The sequence below is a fragment of the Hesperophylax consimilis genome, chromosome 22, assembly GCF_061612785.1.
Source record: "Hesperophylax consimilis isolate HC1 chromosome 22, BYU_Hcon_1.0, whole genome shotgun sequence".
Lineage (NCBI taxonomy): Eukaryota > Metazoa > Arthropoda > Insecta > Trichoptera > Limnephilidae > Hesperophylax > Hesperophylax consimilis.
Genome location: NC_142857.1, coordinates 17,821,126 through 17,834,791, shown reverse-complemented (window position 1 = coordinate 17,834,791; position 13,666 = coordinate 17,821,126). Strand labels below are relative to the sequence as shown.

At 33.9% G+C, this 13,666-nt stretch overlaps 1 protein-coding gene across 1 annotated transcript in view; it reads left to right on the top strand.

Moving 5' to 3' along the window:
• Positions 1-12,872, top strand: part of mbo (Nuclear pore complex protein Nup88) — a 298,324-nt gene extending 285,452 nt beyond the window's left edge. The window contains exons 11-13 of the mRNA XM_089645063.1: positions 9,598-9,757; positions 11,480-11,568; positions 12,616-12,872. Of these exons, the coding sequence (XP_089501189.1) occupies positions 9,598-9,757; positions 11,480-11,568; positions 12,616-12,682 (316 nt within the window). The 3' untranslated portion in view covers positions 12,683-12,872. The remainder of the gene's footprint in view (positions 1-9,597; positions 9,758-11,479; positions 11,569-12,615) is intronic.
• The last annotated feature ends 794 nt before the right edge of the window (positions 12,873-13,666 follow it).

Sequence of the window (13,666 nt, the reverse complement as noted above, 5' to 3'; positions counted from 1 at the left end):
AAGCAAATAATCGGCGTGCGCAAATAAATTTTATTTGATTAATTTGTGTTATTTCACAATTAATTAATTAAAATAATATATAGTATATTTGCGGCACGTTCCAGAGTGGAAGATACTACCAGTATCGCCCTGGTGTAAGACCACCATTCAGAATTGAAACGTTGCTCCAAATGGCTTTAGCCGTGTTTAGTGACTAGATCTGAATAGCCAGGTACTTCCCCACCTTCCTCTTTCCCTTCCCCACTTACCTTCAGCCTCACAACATCCCCCAATTGGGGATGCCATAGTCTCACTGGCTCCAGACGGGAGCAGTTGGGACTCTTGTGAGGTATTCACTATAAAAAAAAAAAAAAAAATATCAGGTGTCTAAGTTCTGGGACTAAGTTTTTATTAATGAATGAATGCAAATCTTAGAACCGGAAATTAACCCACTTCCAGACAACCTATCGAGCTGAAACTCAGTCAAACAGCAGTTAACATACAAAATGTCAGTCTTGCCCAATCGGAATTCGGTGCAGTTGTCAGCGTGGTTTGATCCCATCCATGGAGAGGAAGGTTCAATTTTTTTTTTCAAAACTTTCAAAATGGCTATTAGCAATTCCAAGAGATGGTTAAAAAAACTAGTTATTTAGTTAAACTAGGTTAAAAATAGAATTATCATAGTAAATAAACTTTGTTTTTTAAGTGTTGATTTTTTTATACTTTATGTCTTACCACTGAGAGCATAGGCAGTAAATGTGGGAAAATTGAATGAATGAATTAAATTAATAAAAAATAAATCTTGTGACACACTAGATCTGATTCTCAATTTCAAACGGAATTGATTCTTCTTTCCTTACCTTTGGCCTTGCATCCTACGATTTAACAGCACCATAAATTTTTCATTTCTATTTTTCAGTTAAATTATTTCAATGAATAATGTTATATTAAGGTAAGAATGACGTGTACTGTAAACGATTTAAATATTATAATGTTTCATAGGTATTTATATATTATTATATGGGTGGCGCGCCGTATCGCTAAATTGCCTGTATTGTGCGCTCTTATCACTTGAAGTATCCCGTAATATGTATAACCCGAGATCATAAGTCGAGCCCATGTGACATGACAAACCGCACCGCTAAGTTCCGAGCAATCCATCTGCACCGCCAAATTGCCGTAGGAAGTCCCCAGCCTGAGCGATAAACCGCTGCCAACTAATTCCGAATTTTGAACATCTCTTTCACTTAGATTTATTCCGTATTCAGCTGTGACGTCTTTGTCCTAAGGTCCCAGGTCACACGTCTCACATCGCTGGTCTGTCGCTATCGAGTTTGTGATGAAAGGCTTTAAATCACAGTGAAAAAAAAAACAGATAAACCATAGCTGCAAAAAAATATGCAAATTATTTATGAAAACGGACATGCTAACGACATCTGGCGGAGAAAGAATTGATCCAGCTTGCTTGCAGTAGACACCTGTAATAGTTGGAATTAAATCAAGGTTCCGGGACGAAAGCAGAGAGGTCGTAAAATCGTCTAGCACGAGAAAGAAACCCCCTTTTCTAGGCCTAAAAATAAATATTGAATTTTGTCAACCAATAGATCTGAACAAAGAACTATAAAATTTTGAGTAACCAATCAGTGAACGGAGGGGCGTGTGTCTACGAAAGACAAAGGAATGAACTATGGACCCGACATTAAAATAGATAATTAACGACGTCTCGATTCTCACAGAAATTAGAGGTGAACGCACTTTAGGGTAAGCATCGACTTTCAAAGTGACAAACTCCTGGGAATGTTTACAATAACTGAGAAATTTAGGAGGTAGCGAACCATTGTTATCGAGTGCTTTGAAGTTTTCATGTTGGAAAAACACACACACGAAAATGCAATGAAAAAAATTATAAACGTGATAGTATAAAAAAGGACGGGAAAAGCGAAGGAAAGTTACTGGCGGAATTTTCAACTGTAGTGCAATTATTTATGATAGAAGTAGGGTGTCGAGTTCGAAAAAATCGTACTAAAGAGAGGTGAGAGTTTGGAAACAATGGAAATTAATCGTTATCAATTTAAGATGAAACGGACATATTGGTTAATCAATTTTGAATGAAAATCTCGCAAAAAAAATAGACATTTTAGAAAAGTGCGGCGACCGAATGGAAGGATAATACAGAGATTTTTGAACTGCTACAAAGGTCCTAGGGACATGAAAATTGAGTATCAGAAGAAGACAGTAAAACTAAACATATAGCGATAGATTAGATTCAGGAAAAGTAGACATTTTACATAATTATTAGGTTAGATAGATATTAGAGCTACACAAGATTACAGAGGGATCGAAACAAGATAAAAGGTTGACGGTCTCATGTGTATTTTGGAATATAAACAATCGAAATCCGAACATGATTTTTATTTACGTTAAGGTAATAAACGATTGGAGAGACGATCAATTTTAACGTGGACCTTATGGAATGTTTATTTAAAGCGAAAGAGATTAAAACTAATGGCTCTAAAATTAAACTAAATTTACGGCCATAGTACATAAAATCTGACACGTAAACATATGTCCAGACGTATAATTTATGTGAAATCTTGTAAGTGAGGGATGGAGAATGGGCGGAGATTGGGTCAGACAATAAAAGTGACAGATATCCCAGAGTCAAATTAGGTATATCTCCCATAGAAGTGTGGAAAATTATATATTAATTAATAATAGATGAAGTATGAAATTTTCCTGGAGACCACACACATCGGGAAAAGTGGAGAAAAGATAAAAGAAAGGGTAAAGAACGGAGATAAAGAATAATCCAAGTGGAGAAAAGTGATACAATTCAAATTTATCCGTGAAATAAATAAATACGACTTGGAAAATAATTAATTATAGAGTTATGAGAAATAACATAAGAATAAAGAAGACATTGTGCAAGAAAACGTCGCGGATAAAAGAAAATCCAAAAAGATAAGGAAAAACTCAAATCTGCGACATAAAGATAGAAAGTACGGGTGGAAATGGAAAAGCTCATATAAGTGACAATAAAATTAAGTAGAATTTAAACAAATCGAAATTCAAAAATGCGTAGTAAAGATTTCGACATGGATTTAAACAATTTTCGCACGAGATGCATGAAATTGAGATCTATATATATGTTATTGAGGACGGACCTATCGCGAATTGAGAAAAAAAAGGAACGCAAAATCATGAGATTTTAACTACATTTTGTATGAACAGAGGACAAAGGGAGCTTGGGCGATTAACGCAGACTTACCCGATTCGGACCCTATCGATTTAGAGTCGTGAGATAAAAATTAACCACCGCCCAGAGCCGGAAAACAGAAGATCGTATGTAGGAACAAGTGAAATTAGGGGGAGATGTGTTCGGATTTGCGAGTTGTTAAAAGACAGAATTGATTATCAAAGAAAATTCAGATACGTCTTTTGGAACCTGAGAAGGGTATAAAATGGCGGTGCAGACCAGTTTTCGGGGAGTCAGTCGAGATTTTGAAAACGGAGTTTACGTCGCAGTACTACGTCTATTGGTAAAATTCTAGTGAAATAATCTAAGTGTTAAATTTTTTAAAAGTCTAAGTTTAAATTCTGAACAAGTCCCTGGACTTAGGAAGTTTTGTGAAAAGTTAGAAATTTAAAATTCAGTTTAAATTCCTTTGAAAATCCCATCAGTGAAGTTTTGTTGAGTCAGTTTAATTTGGTTAAACAGTGAAAATAAATATAATTTAAACTCAGTGCTTAAAAAGTGTTAAGTGAAGTGCAAAAAGTGATTACGGAATTAAAAAATTAAATCAAAATTTAAAAATAATTATTTCATTCAAAGTGAAAATTAAAATTCGATTGAGAGTTTTGTCGTTCATCTAGAGTGGATGTGCTCGTGAATTGATATTTAAAAATAGATTATAATTTAACATCAATTTGGAAAAAAATAAAAAATAATAATAGTAATAAACATTTACATCTTAGTTTAAAATAAACACAATTCAAACAGTTCGAAAAAGAAATAACAATAAACGCTCAAACCTTTGTTCTAAAAGTAACAGTTCGGAAAAAAAAAATAATAATAATTGTGTATAGGTTAAAATATTGGTGAAACCAGTGCAATTTAGAAGAAAATTTTAACAGATATTTAATTTATTCAGAATCGAAATAATTAAAAGTTTGCGCAATTCGGACTGAATTTTCTTATAAATTTATTTTTAAAAAAAATTTAAAAAGGAGTGAAAATAACAAAAACAGTTCGACCTAAATAATTTATAATTTTCCGGCACATCTATATCACAAAATATTAATTATCAGCTAATTTATATGATTCAAGCAAGAATAAAATATTATATAGGAATAAATAGTCAAAGGGTTTATTTGGAATTAGTCGGAAAATACAGTTAATTAGGTAGTTTTCTTCATCAAGGTTTTTGTGTACCACCCAACCGGAAATACCTTGATTAGGGTAAGTTTTCCTTTTATAAATAATTTTCAGGTCCCAGGAGACACAGTAGGGCTGTGAAATGGAAGTATATCAATTGAATATTAAAGAAAAACAACAAAAAGGAATTACTCACTAATAGATGTAATATTTGTATTTATCTATATAAAAAATAAAGTAATATATTGTATATAAAGAATATATATATGAGTAATGTATGTGCCTACTGGTATATATATATTTATCATTTAATCAGAACATCGAAATGGTAGCGATCTTAGATACCTACCTGAGGACATATCTATTTTATTGAAAAAAAAAAATATGTATTTTAATATTCAAGACTATGTAGAATCATATATTTTATATTTATTTATTAATATATGTACTCTTATTTAACGTATTTTGACAATCGAGATATGTGTACTTATATATATATATATTTATTCTTCAATTAAACTTTAGTAAATTTACTAAATTCGGAAAATGAAAAATAGTTTAACTTCAATAAAGGAATTAAAAATATTTAAATTAACTATGCACAGTGAACGGTGGCATAACTGAATCACAAGGAGAGCGCGAGATATTTTAAAATAAACAATCTCACATCTGGGTTAGTGGGTCAGATGAGATGTTTACATTGTTCAATTTGTTGATAAAACAAAGCATACACTGAAGAATTGGGTCAGTCAACTGCATAGTTTGAAAACGACCTTGGCCATAACTAGATAATTTGTCAGGGTTATAAGGATAATTACCAGGATGTCATTGTACAATGTGCAGCGATTTTTGCGTATGCACAAATACCTATCATTCACAAACAACAATTGAAAATCACGGGTTAGCAAGATTTATATCGAAAAATTACATGAAACATTTAAATATCATTGATTAGATAGTCGCATAGATTTTATTAGTTACCTGAAACAGCTGGAAGCTGCGTGCTTACAAATACTTATCATTCACAATCAACAATTGAAAAATCACGGGTTAGTAAGATTTATATCGAATAATTATACAAAACATTTGAATGTTATTGATTGGGTGCTCATACAAAACCCCATCAGTTGCCTGAGACATTTGAGAGTCGAGTACTCTCTAATGTGGCAACCAACTACTTGAAACAATTGAAAAATCACGGGTTAGTAAGATTTATATCGAATAATTATACAAAACATTTGAATGTTATTGATTGGGTGTTCATACAAAACCCCATCAGTTGCCTGAGACATTTGAGAGTCGAGTACTCTCTAATGTGGCAACCAACTACTTGAAACAATTGGAAAATCACGGGATAGGATGAACAAAATTAATGTTGAAACCTGGAGGTAAAATTTAAAACAAATACAGTTCATCAAACAGGAGGCAGTGGTCGCTCCTACAACAAGACCATTAACCAAACCAAATAGAGATGACGATTCTCTTAAATAAAAACGTCAAAACCAAACAAAAAGCCTGGAGTTCGATAGCTCTCCAAAACAAACTATCAATAAGACCTTATTCTACTAGTATTTATTAGTATAACCTTATTCTTACGTATATATTCGGTTACCAAGCCTAGAGTTTCGCAGAACTCTTCGTGCGAGATCCGAGCTTGGAATGCGAGGTAGATAGCCTCGTATTGCGAGTTATAAACCTTTCCCAAACTGTATGTATACATATATTTATTCGTATGTACTGTTTACTGGAGGATGCGGACCTGCATACAGCTTGCATTTTAGGTCTTCCGGACCACTCTCGCATCCTCTCTTAAACGTGGAATGAGGATTCACGACCCGTAAGTCCACACCAACCGTGAGTATATGATTGTATATAGGACGAAACCGGTTCGCCCTAAGTAAATTGTAGTCCAAGGAGGGGTCGGAATTTGGGGGTATCGGGACTCGAGGGAAAACTTGAAGGCAGTGCATGATGACGTGGAAGGCTTTTTGGGAAAGGATTGTGCGAATTTCTCGTTGACTCAAGATCATCTCGTTTACTTGCAGGAGGATTTGGAGCCAAATTATGCCAGCAAATGGGCTATTCCGAGTTCGTCAAATATGCAATTAACTAATTACATTAACCTACTAAATCAATCTTTACATGTACCTTATAGCAGCAGAATCATAAAGGAGTGGCGCCAAACAGACACAAGAGTTTACCAAAATCAAATTTACTAACAATTAACCATTTGAGTTATATTTAATTACCTGTCCAAATAAACATGTATAATATCTTTTATCAGCGTTTAACTACGACTTTGTTAGGGTGCAGGGAATCAGAATAATTACAATAGGAAAGTTAGCTCATTCAGGGAATTCATTTAAGTCTAGGTTTGCAATGGAAAGACCAATTAAATTGTGAAACTCGACGCCTCGATCAGAACCAAGGGGGTTACCACAAAAATGAAGGTAATTAAAATCCTATATCATAAATCAAAAAAATTACACAACGTTTGATGGAATTTAATTACAATATAAATACGGAAATATTTGCGTTCAAGTTCGTAAATAACGTATTAATTAGTTAAGTACATATGTCTATAAAGATATATAGTACAAGAGAGCTTTAAGTAGCTTTCTGTAGATATCAAAGAAAAGGGTCCAATTTTCATGGAGGCTTATGTGTTGTAGGGGAGGAATTTTCCATCCCTGCGAACACATATACAAAGCCTTAGAGAAAAAATTAAATATCGGTCATAGCCAAGAGAGAAGAAAATTTTATATTGTTTTAAACAAATAAAAGAATGGCGAAAAGAGAGAAATATTACAAGTTGGTCCCGTAAACGTTGGCTGAAAACTGTATCTCAATCTTTGTTTCACTTATTCATGGAATCAAACCATTTCTGCCTTTTTCAGTTGCGACGTCACCCGATCCAGGACCCAATCTGTCCTCTGTCGGAAACGATCAATTATTCCAGTGTGTTTCAATGAATCTAGTAGTCTTTACTCCTTACTAGGTCCGCAGCTCGTGAGGTAGTCAAGTCACTGCAAGGCAAAACACAAAATGCTAGTCAAAAGTTAATAATTCTGTCCTCAATGCCCGCCGCGAATCCGCTCGGCAGTCCTTTCGCTCGGGGGCACGCCAAGCCGTCAATTTCTTTACATAGTCAGGCAAATACTTCCGACTTTAATTCTGAAATACGTACAATGAGAAAAGACGCGAAGCATGAAAAACAAATACGATGATTATATTATTATCGTTTTCTGCATACCTACTTACTTTTAGAGACAGATCTGTGGTAGAAATGTTAACGGAAATGTATGTAATCTGTCTTTGTATTCAATTCCTAGGAAATGTATGTAATTCCTAAAATCGCCCGGAAATGTGTTAAATAAATTATATTAGACACATTTCCTAGGAAATATATACATTTCCTAAATAGCAATCGGAAATGTAAAACATTTAAGATATCAATGGGTACGCAGGGATAGCGGGGCAAGGGGAGGGTATTGCATCGTCTGATCAGGCGATCGCGCTATCGCCGCGTAAACAGTCAGTGCGTACCTAACCTAACCTAATTGCCACAGGACAGAATTACTCATGGACATAAAACAATGTGTTTTATTACAGAAATCATTCTTTTTATACATTTCCTAATACGATATTGGAATTATATACAATTCCTAGGAAATGTATACATTTCCCAGGATATGTATGTATTAAATAATTTTTAAAACAACATTTTATACATTTCCTAAATAGCTTCGGAACTGAATACATTTCCTAGGAGTTGTATACAATTCCTAGATATCATACATTTCCGGTATCAGATATAATATGTAGATTTGCAGATAAGATATAAGAACCGTCGGCTGTCATTAAATATTTACATCAAAATGTGTGTTTATATTAGACTACATAAAGTGGAACCATTTTAAGTTTAATAATAAAATAAAATTATTTTTTCTCAACGGGTGAAACAAAAAAATGATTAATTTTACGATTTAATCGTAGACCTGTACATCACAAAAAAATCTTAAATGCAACTGTGCTATCCTAATATACTTTTCTATCAATATGCGTGTTGTAATATTCACTTTTCACACAATTTTATTAGGCTTTTTTGTCAAAATATCATTTATTAATAAATTATGTACCCCCATCGCGCATCATTTAGAATACAGTCTAATGAAAAATTTAGAGCTACTTTTATGAATGTCTTTTTGAACAGTCATCAATAAAAAAATATATAAATAATAATAGTTAATTTATAAAGCATGGCTTTGTGAAGGTTTACAGCAGGTGAGTATTACACTAAATAAACTCATGTCTATTATGCAGTAATCATAACAATGTGTATTAGTGAATCTAAATGAGTATGCTAGTCGTAAGTCTAGTTTTAAGCCATAGTTGTAAGTAATATTGTAGCAGTCAATACCCACCGTAAACATGTATAGTTTTAAGTAGTTATAAGTCTCAGTTGTAAGCCACTAGTAACAAATCTTAACTTTGTAAGTCCAAGTAACAGATAGAGGTTATACATATGTGGTTATCGTGGTGTATAAATGAAAAGATCTCTCACTCAGGTATAGCGTTTATTGATAAGTTGAAAGCTGATTTTACAATCAAAGTATTTCACGTTTATTATGCACAAATACTATGAATGCTCGCGGAACTAGGTCGTAGTACTCGTAAGTAGGTGCAGCCGACGATAGTAAATACTGAACACTAATAATATGCTCGCTGCGTCGGGCCTATGTATATTGTTCGGCCGGTGGCGACAGCAGGTAGTTAAATGGCAACTAAATCAAGGCCACTCGCTCGATCTGGACCTTTCGCGAACTTTCGACGGCGTGGCAATTATGCCTAGGCCGTAGACTCGAACCTTCTGGCGAGTTCTCGTAATGTGTAAGACCGACTTGCGATATTATTGTTGTCGTTAGACAAGTAGGTCTTGTAGTACGTAGATTACTTTGTTTACGATGCGATTGGACTGCAGGTACATAATTCGGGAGTAGGTACTAAGTAGGTCGAGCGGTTTATTATTAATTATTTAATCTAGATTTTTTTCGATGCTACACATATACATATATAAATTCAGTTGTAAATCTATGTACACCTTGAGGTTATTTTCTCCCAAAAATTATTACTATTATTAAATCAATTGTCAAAAGTCTTGAGTCCTTTTGATAGCATTTAATCCATTACACAGGTACATAATGAATGCGGTTTCACTTAATTCATGAAAAATTTCCTTCCAGGTGCAGCAAAGTACTCCGTGCCATTCGCCAGAAGCAGAACGTCCCTTCCCTGGCAGAGAAGGAAATGAGCAATGAGCTGGTGCAAGCCGAGTTCCGCACCAAGCAGTTCAAACGGGAGCTGGAGAAGATCAAGTACAAGGTCAAGTGCCAGAAGGAGAAGGTAAGGAACTTGGGTGAATTTAAATTAAATCTTTCATTTATTTTTATCAAGGTTTTTGTTGTCTGAGCTTCACGGCGGAATGGAGAAGCTGGGTATATCAACTACAACAATCCCTTATATGCGTTTTAAATTATGCTTTTTTCATCCAGTTTCCATAAGGAAATCGACATAATTCTTTTTATCTAGATTGGTGATGATGAAAGGACGTGTTCTATTTTGCTACTGATTTTCGTGTAGTTTAACCTGTTGAACATCGGAATAGTAAAAGTCAAAACACCCCCAACTGTCAGGTGAGAATTTTCAGATCCGTGCACAAATTGACTTGATGATTTTTAGTTTAAAACCACATTCGGACAAAGAAATTATATTTATTGTGCGATGAAACTCCACAACATCCTTCCCCCTGATATAAAGCTAATAGAAAATTTGAATAATTACAAATCAAGAATAAAAATCTGGCTGAATGAGATTAATGAAAAAACTCAGAAAAAAGCATTAAAAACGACATAGAAAACTAATAAAACAAATGAATAATTTTAGTTCGCCTCAGCACAGGTCACCCTAGTGAGGAGGACTAAGAAATACAATTTACTATACATATATTTAAAATCATATTTTGTATGTATAATGTCGCAATAGTAGCCATAATAAAAAATTTGTGGTTGTTTTCTGTTTACCAGATAAAGCCTGTTATTTATATTTATTGAAAAAAAAAATTCTCCTATTTCGGAAACAACTGTCGATAAAATATATTTATGCAAATATTTTCCATTTTAAATTTCCGAAACATAAGGGATAAAATTTCATTACATTCAACAGTACTAGTGCTCACACATATGCATGAGTGCCAAACACTGTCAAAAAAATTGAGCGCACAAGTCCTCGAAAAACAGTCCATTGGTTAAGATGGCGGACAACATTTGACACCTGTCGTGGTTTTACGTACTGTTATGTAGAAATGCTGCGTGTTAATTTAGTTTTATATTTAAAATATTAATTAAAACAATTGTCTTTGTGTTTATTACTTATGGTGAATGTATATAACTGTTCGTTATTGTGAATTTGGAATGTATTTTTGATGATTTTTTGACGGCAACAACACATGCGTATGACAGATGCTTCCACGTGATGTACAATTATGTTCAAGATGTTGCCATTTTTAATACCGACTCGTAAGTATGATAATAATGATTGGAAAAGCAAAGATTCTTCATATGGGTCCCATTATGGTTTCCATACGGAGATCGGTATGAAAAAAAGCATTTTATAAAATGCCGATCATACAACGCACTGAGAATAGGGTAATCTACCTTTCAAGATAATTCAATTTCACTTGAATTTTGTTGTTTGATTGACATTGAGTGTTTTCATCTGATTTTGATTCCGTCGTCTGCACTCAAAACCAGTGGTGAATCGTGACTTTTGGGTGCTAAAAAATGGCATTATTAATTATTATCATTATTGCAGCTGAAAACAATTTTTTTTTTTTTTTTGAAAATATTTATTTTTGTTTGAAGATTTTCAGGAAATCCGTGCTGGCAAACTGAAATTTCCTGAAAATCTTCATACAAAAAATAAAATTTTGGAAAAAATAAAAAATCGTTACAACGACAACAATAATGCCATTTTTGTAATATTAGCACTCTAGTACACGCAAAAGTCACCAGCTACCACTGCTCAAAACTGTCATTCAACTCTTTAAAAGTTTTTCTTTCATTTTAGATGCAAGAATGGGACTCTAATAAGCTGAAGAAGGAAGTGTTGTTGGGTAAAAATCACACTGAGATCATCAAGTCCTCTCTGGAAAAACAGTAAGCTGCAATCATTATGATTTTTATAAATATTGTACGACTTTTTGGACAAAATCCATATAATTAAAATTAAAATTTTGTTCTTTTCGCTTCACTTCCTGTGTTCAATACAGGGTGCACCAAAACAGACAGTGCAATTTTGAAGAGCTATTCATAAAAATCAGCGCAGCTTACATAGATAAGATTTATTTTATTTTATTCTGTACATCATGCCATTCATTCATCATGTCCTGAAGATTACATCGGAAAAATCATGGCCCCTAGCAGGGATATATTGATGTATGCGATTAATGAAGTTTTCAGCCGCATTTTGGCACATCTCGACGAGTATAGCGGCGATTTCCTCCCGAATTCGATCCTTGAGTTCTTCCAAGGTGTGAGGCCGGTGTTTAAAAGCATCTTCCTTCGGTAACTTCGGGAAGAAGTCGCAAACGTTCAAATCAGGTGAGCGCATGGGCCATTCCACCTCACCCCTCAGAGAGGAGGCACGCAGGGAACATATGTCGCAGTTTCGTCATTGAAACTCGAGCAATATGGGCTGTAGTACGGTCCTGTCTCGTCCTTTCTTGAAACCAGATCAGTTTATTTCCGTTAGTTCTTCCAATTGAGGTTCAAAAAAATTTTCCAACATTTAAACATAACGTTGAGCATTGACAGTCGGTTCATCCATTCCCCTCAAAAAAATAAGGCCCAATCACGCCAAATTTGAAAATCGCACACCTCACAGTCACTTTTAGGGAGTGAAGAGATCTCTCATGAAGTTGCCTCTCAATAAAATTACGGTCAGGGACAGTATCACGAGGCGCAAAATTAAAGTGCAGCCAAAGGCCCGCTGGGTAGCGACGAAACAACGGCCATTTTCAAGAAACGTTCGGACGGCGAAGCCCCGGTGTTGTCCGGACCTAACATTGGTAACGACTGAAAATAGCACGACCCTATTACCCCTCCCAGGTTCTTACCCACACCACACGGGATGTGCCGGCCCTTATATATGAATTTCCTGACCAAAATACCTGATATGGTATAAATTCTTATTTTTCTTTTCAGAACTGAGCAGATTAAAGACATCATCCAGCAAGTCAACCACCTGAAGGCAGAACTGAACATTGCCTAAGAAAAAAATAAATTACATTTGCTTGTTCTCTAGAATATATCAACATCATTCGTTTTCCCTTTACTTTTAAGAATTAATTCATGTTAACTTTCCATAAGATTGTTGATAAGTGTATTATATTTTCATTATTTTTCTCTGTAATTTCTCTTAACTCTTCTGTTTGAGGTTGTCAAATTCTCTTCTAATAAAACGAAACATAAACATTTATGGTTTTTACTTCTATAATATTACAGTAAGTTGAGCCTTTCCCGGCAGAAGATTGTAAGCTACAATTTGAAGATTTTCATTTTTTTAATTGAAAAACTGTTAAAAAATCGGAAAGAATGCAGCAACCAAAGTCATAACAAATACATTTTTCAATTTATTGAATGATTTAGGTTTTAAATTTTCGGCTAAGCTGAAAAATTAAATATCAAATCGCAGAGCACAATCCAAAATTCAAGGCTACGATAAAATGCATACATAGATAAATAAATAATATGAATGCAAAGATAAATAATAAATAGATAATGTATAGAAATAAAAGAAGTAGGCAATACGTTCCTGCGGAATTCAGAAATATTACAAACTTCTACAGTATACGGAACTTGTAGTACAAGCGTATTACTTTTTTGATTTGAGCTTTCATTTTCGAGTAAATCGTTTCGGAAGTTGAAATTTTTTTGGCTTAATTTGAAAAAAAATCGGTCACTTCCTAGTAATTTAATTTTCCCGTTAATGTCAACTGTTGAAGTTTAAAGTCTATTAAAAAATTTTCAAACTAATTTCATTTGGCTTTGACATTGAGGTTTTCATTTGCCAAAAAAGGAGTGTTTTTTTTCAAATTAATAAAAAATGTGACATCACATACACTACAATACCATAGAATTTTTAGCAAACTTTATTAAAACCATTTAGCTGATACGAATGAATGTAAAAAATCATTTTAGCTAACAAAAAGAGAGGAAAAGAAAATCGAACTTTTTATTTTCTGATTTACAGAGT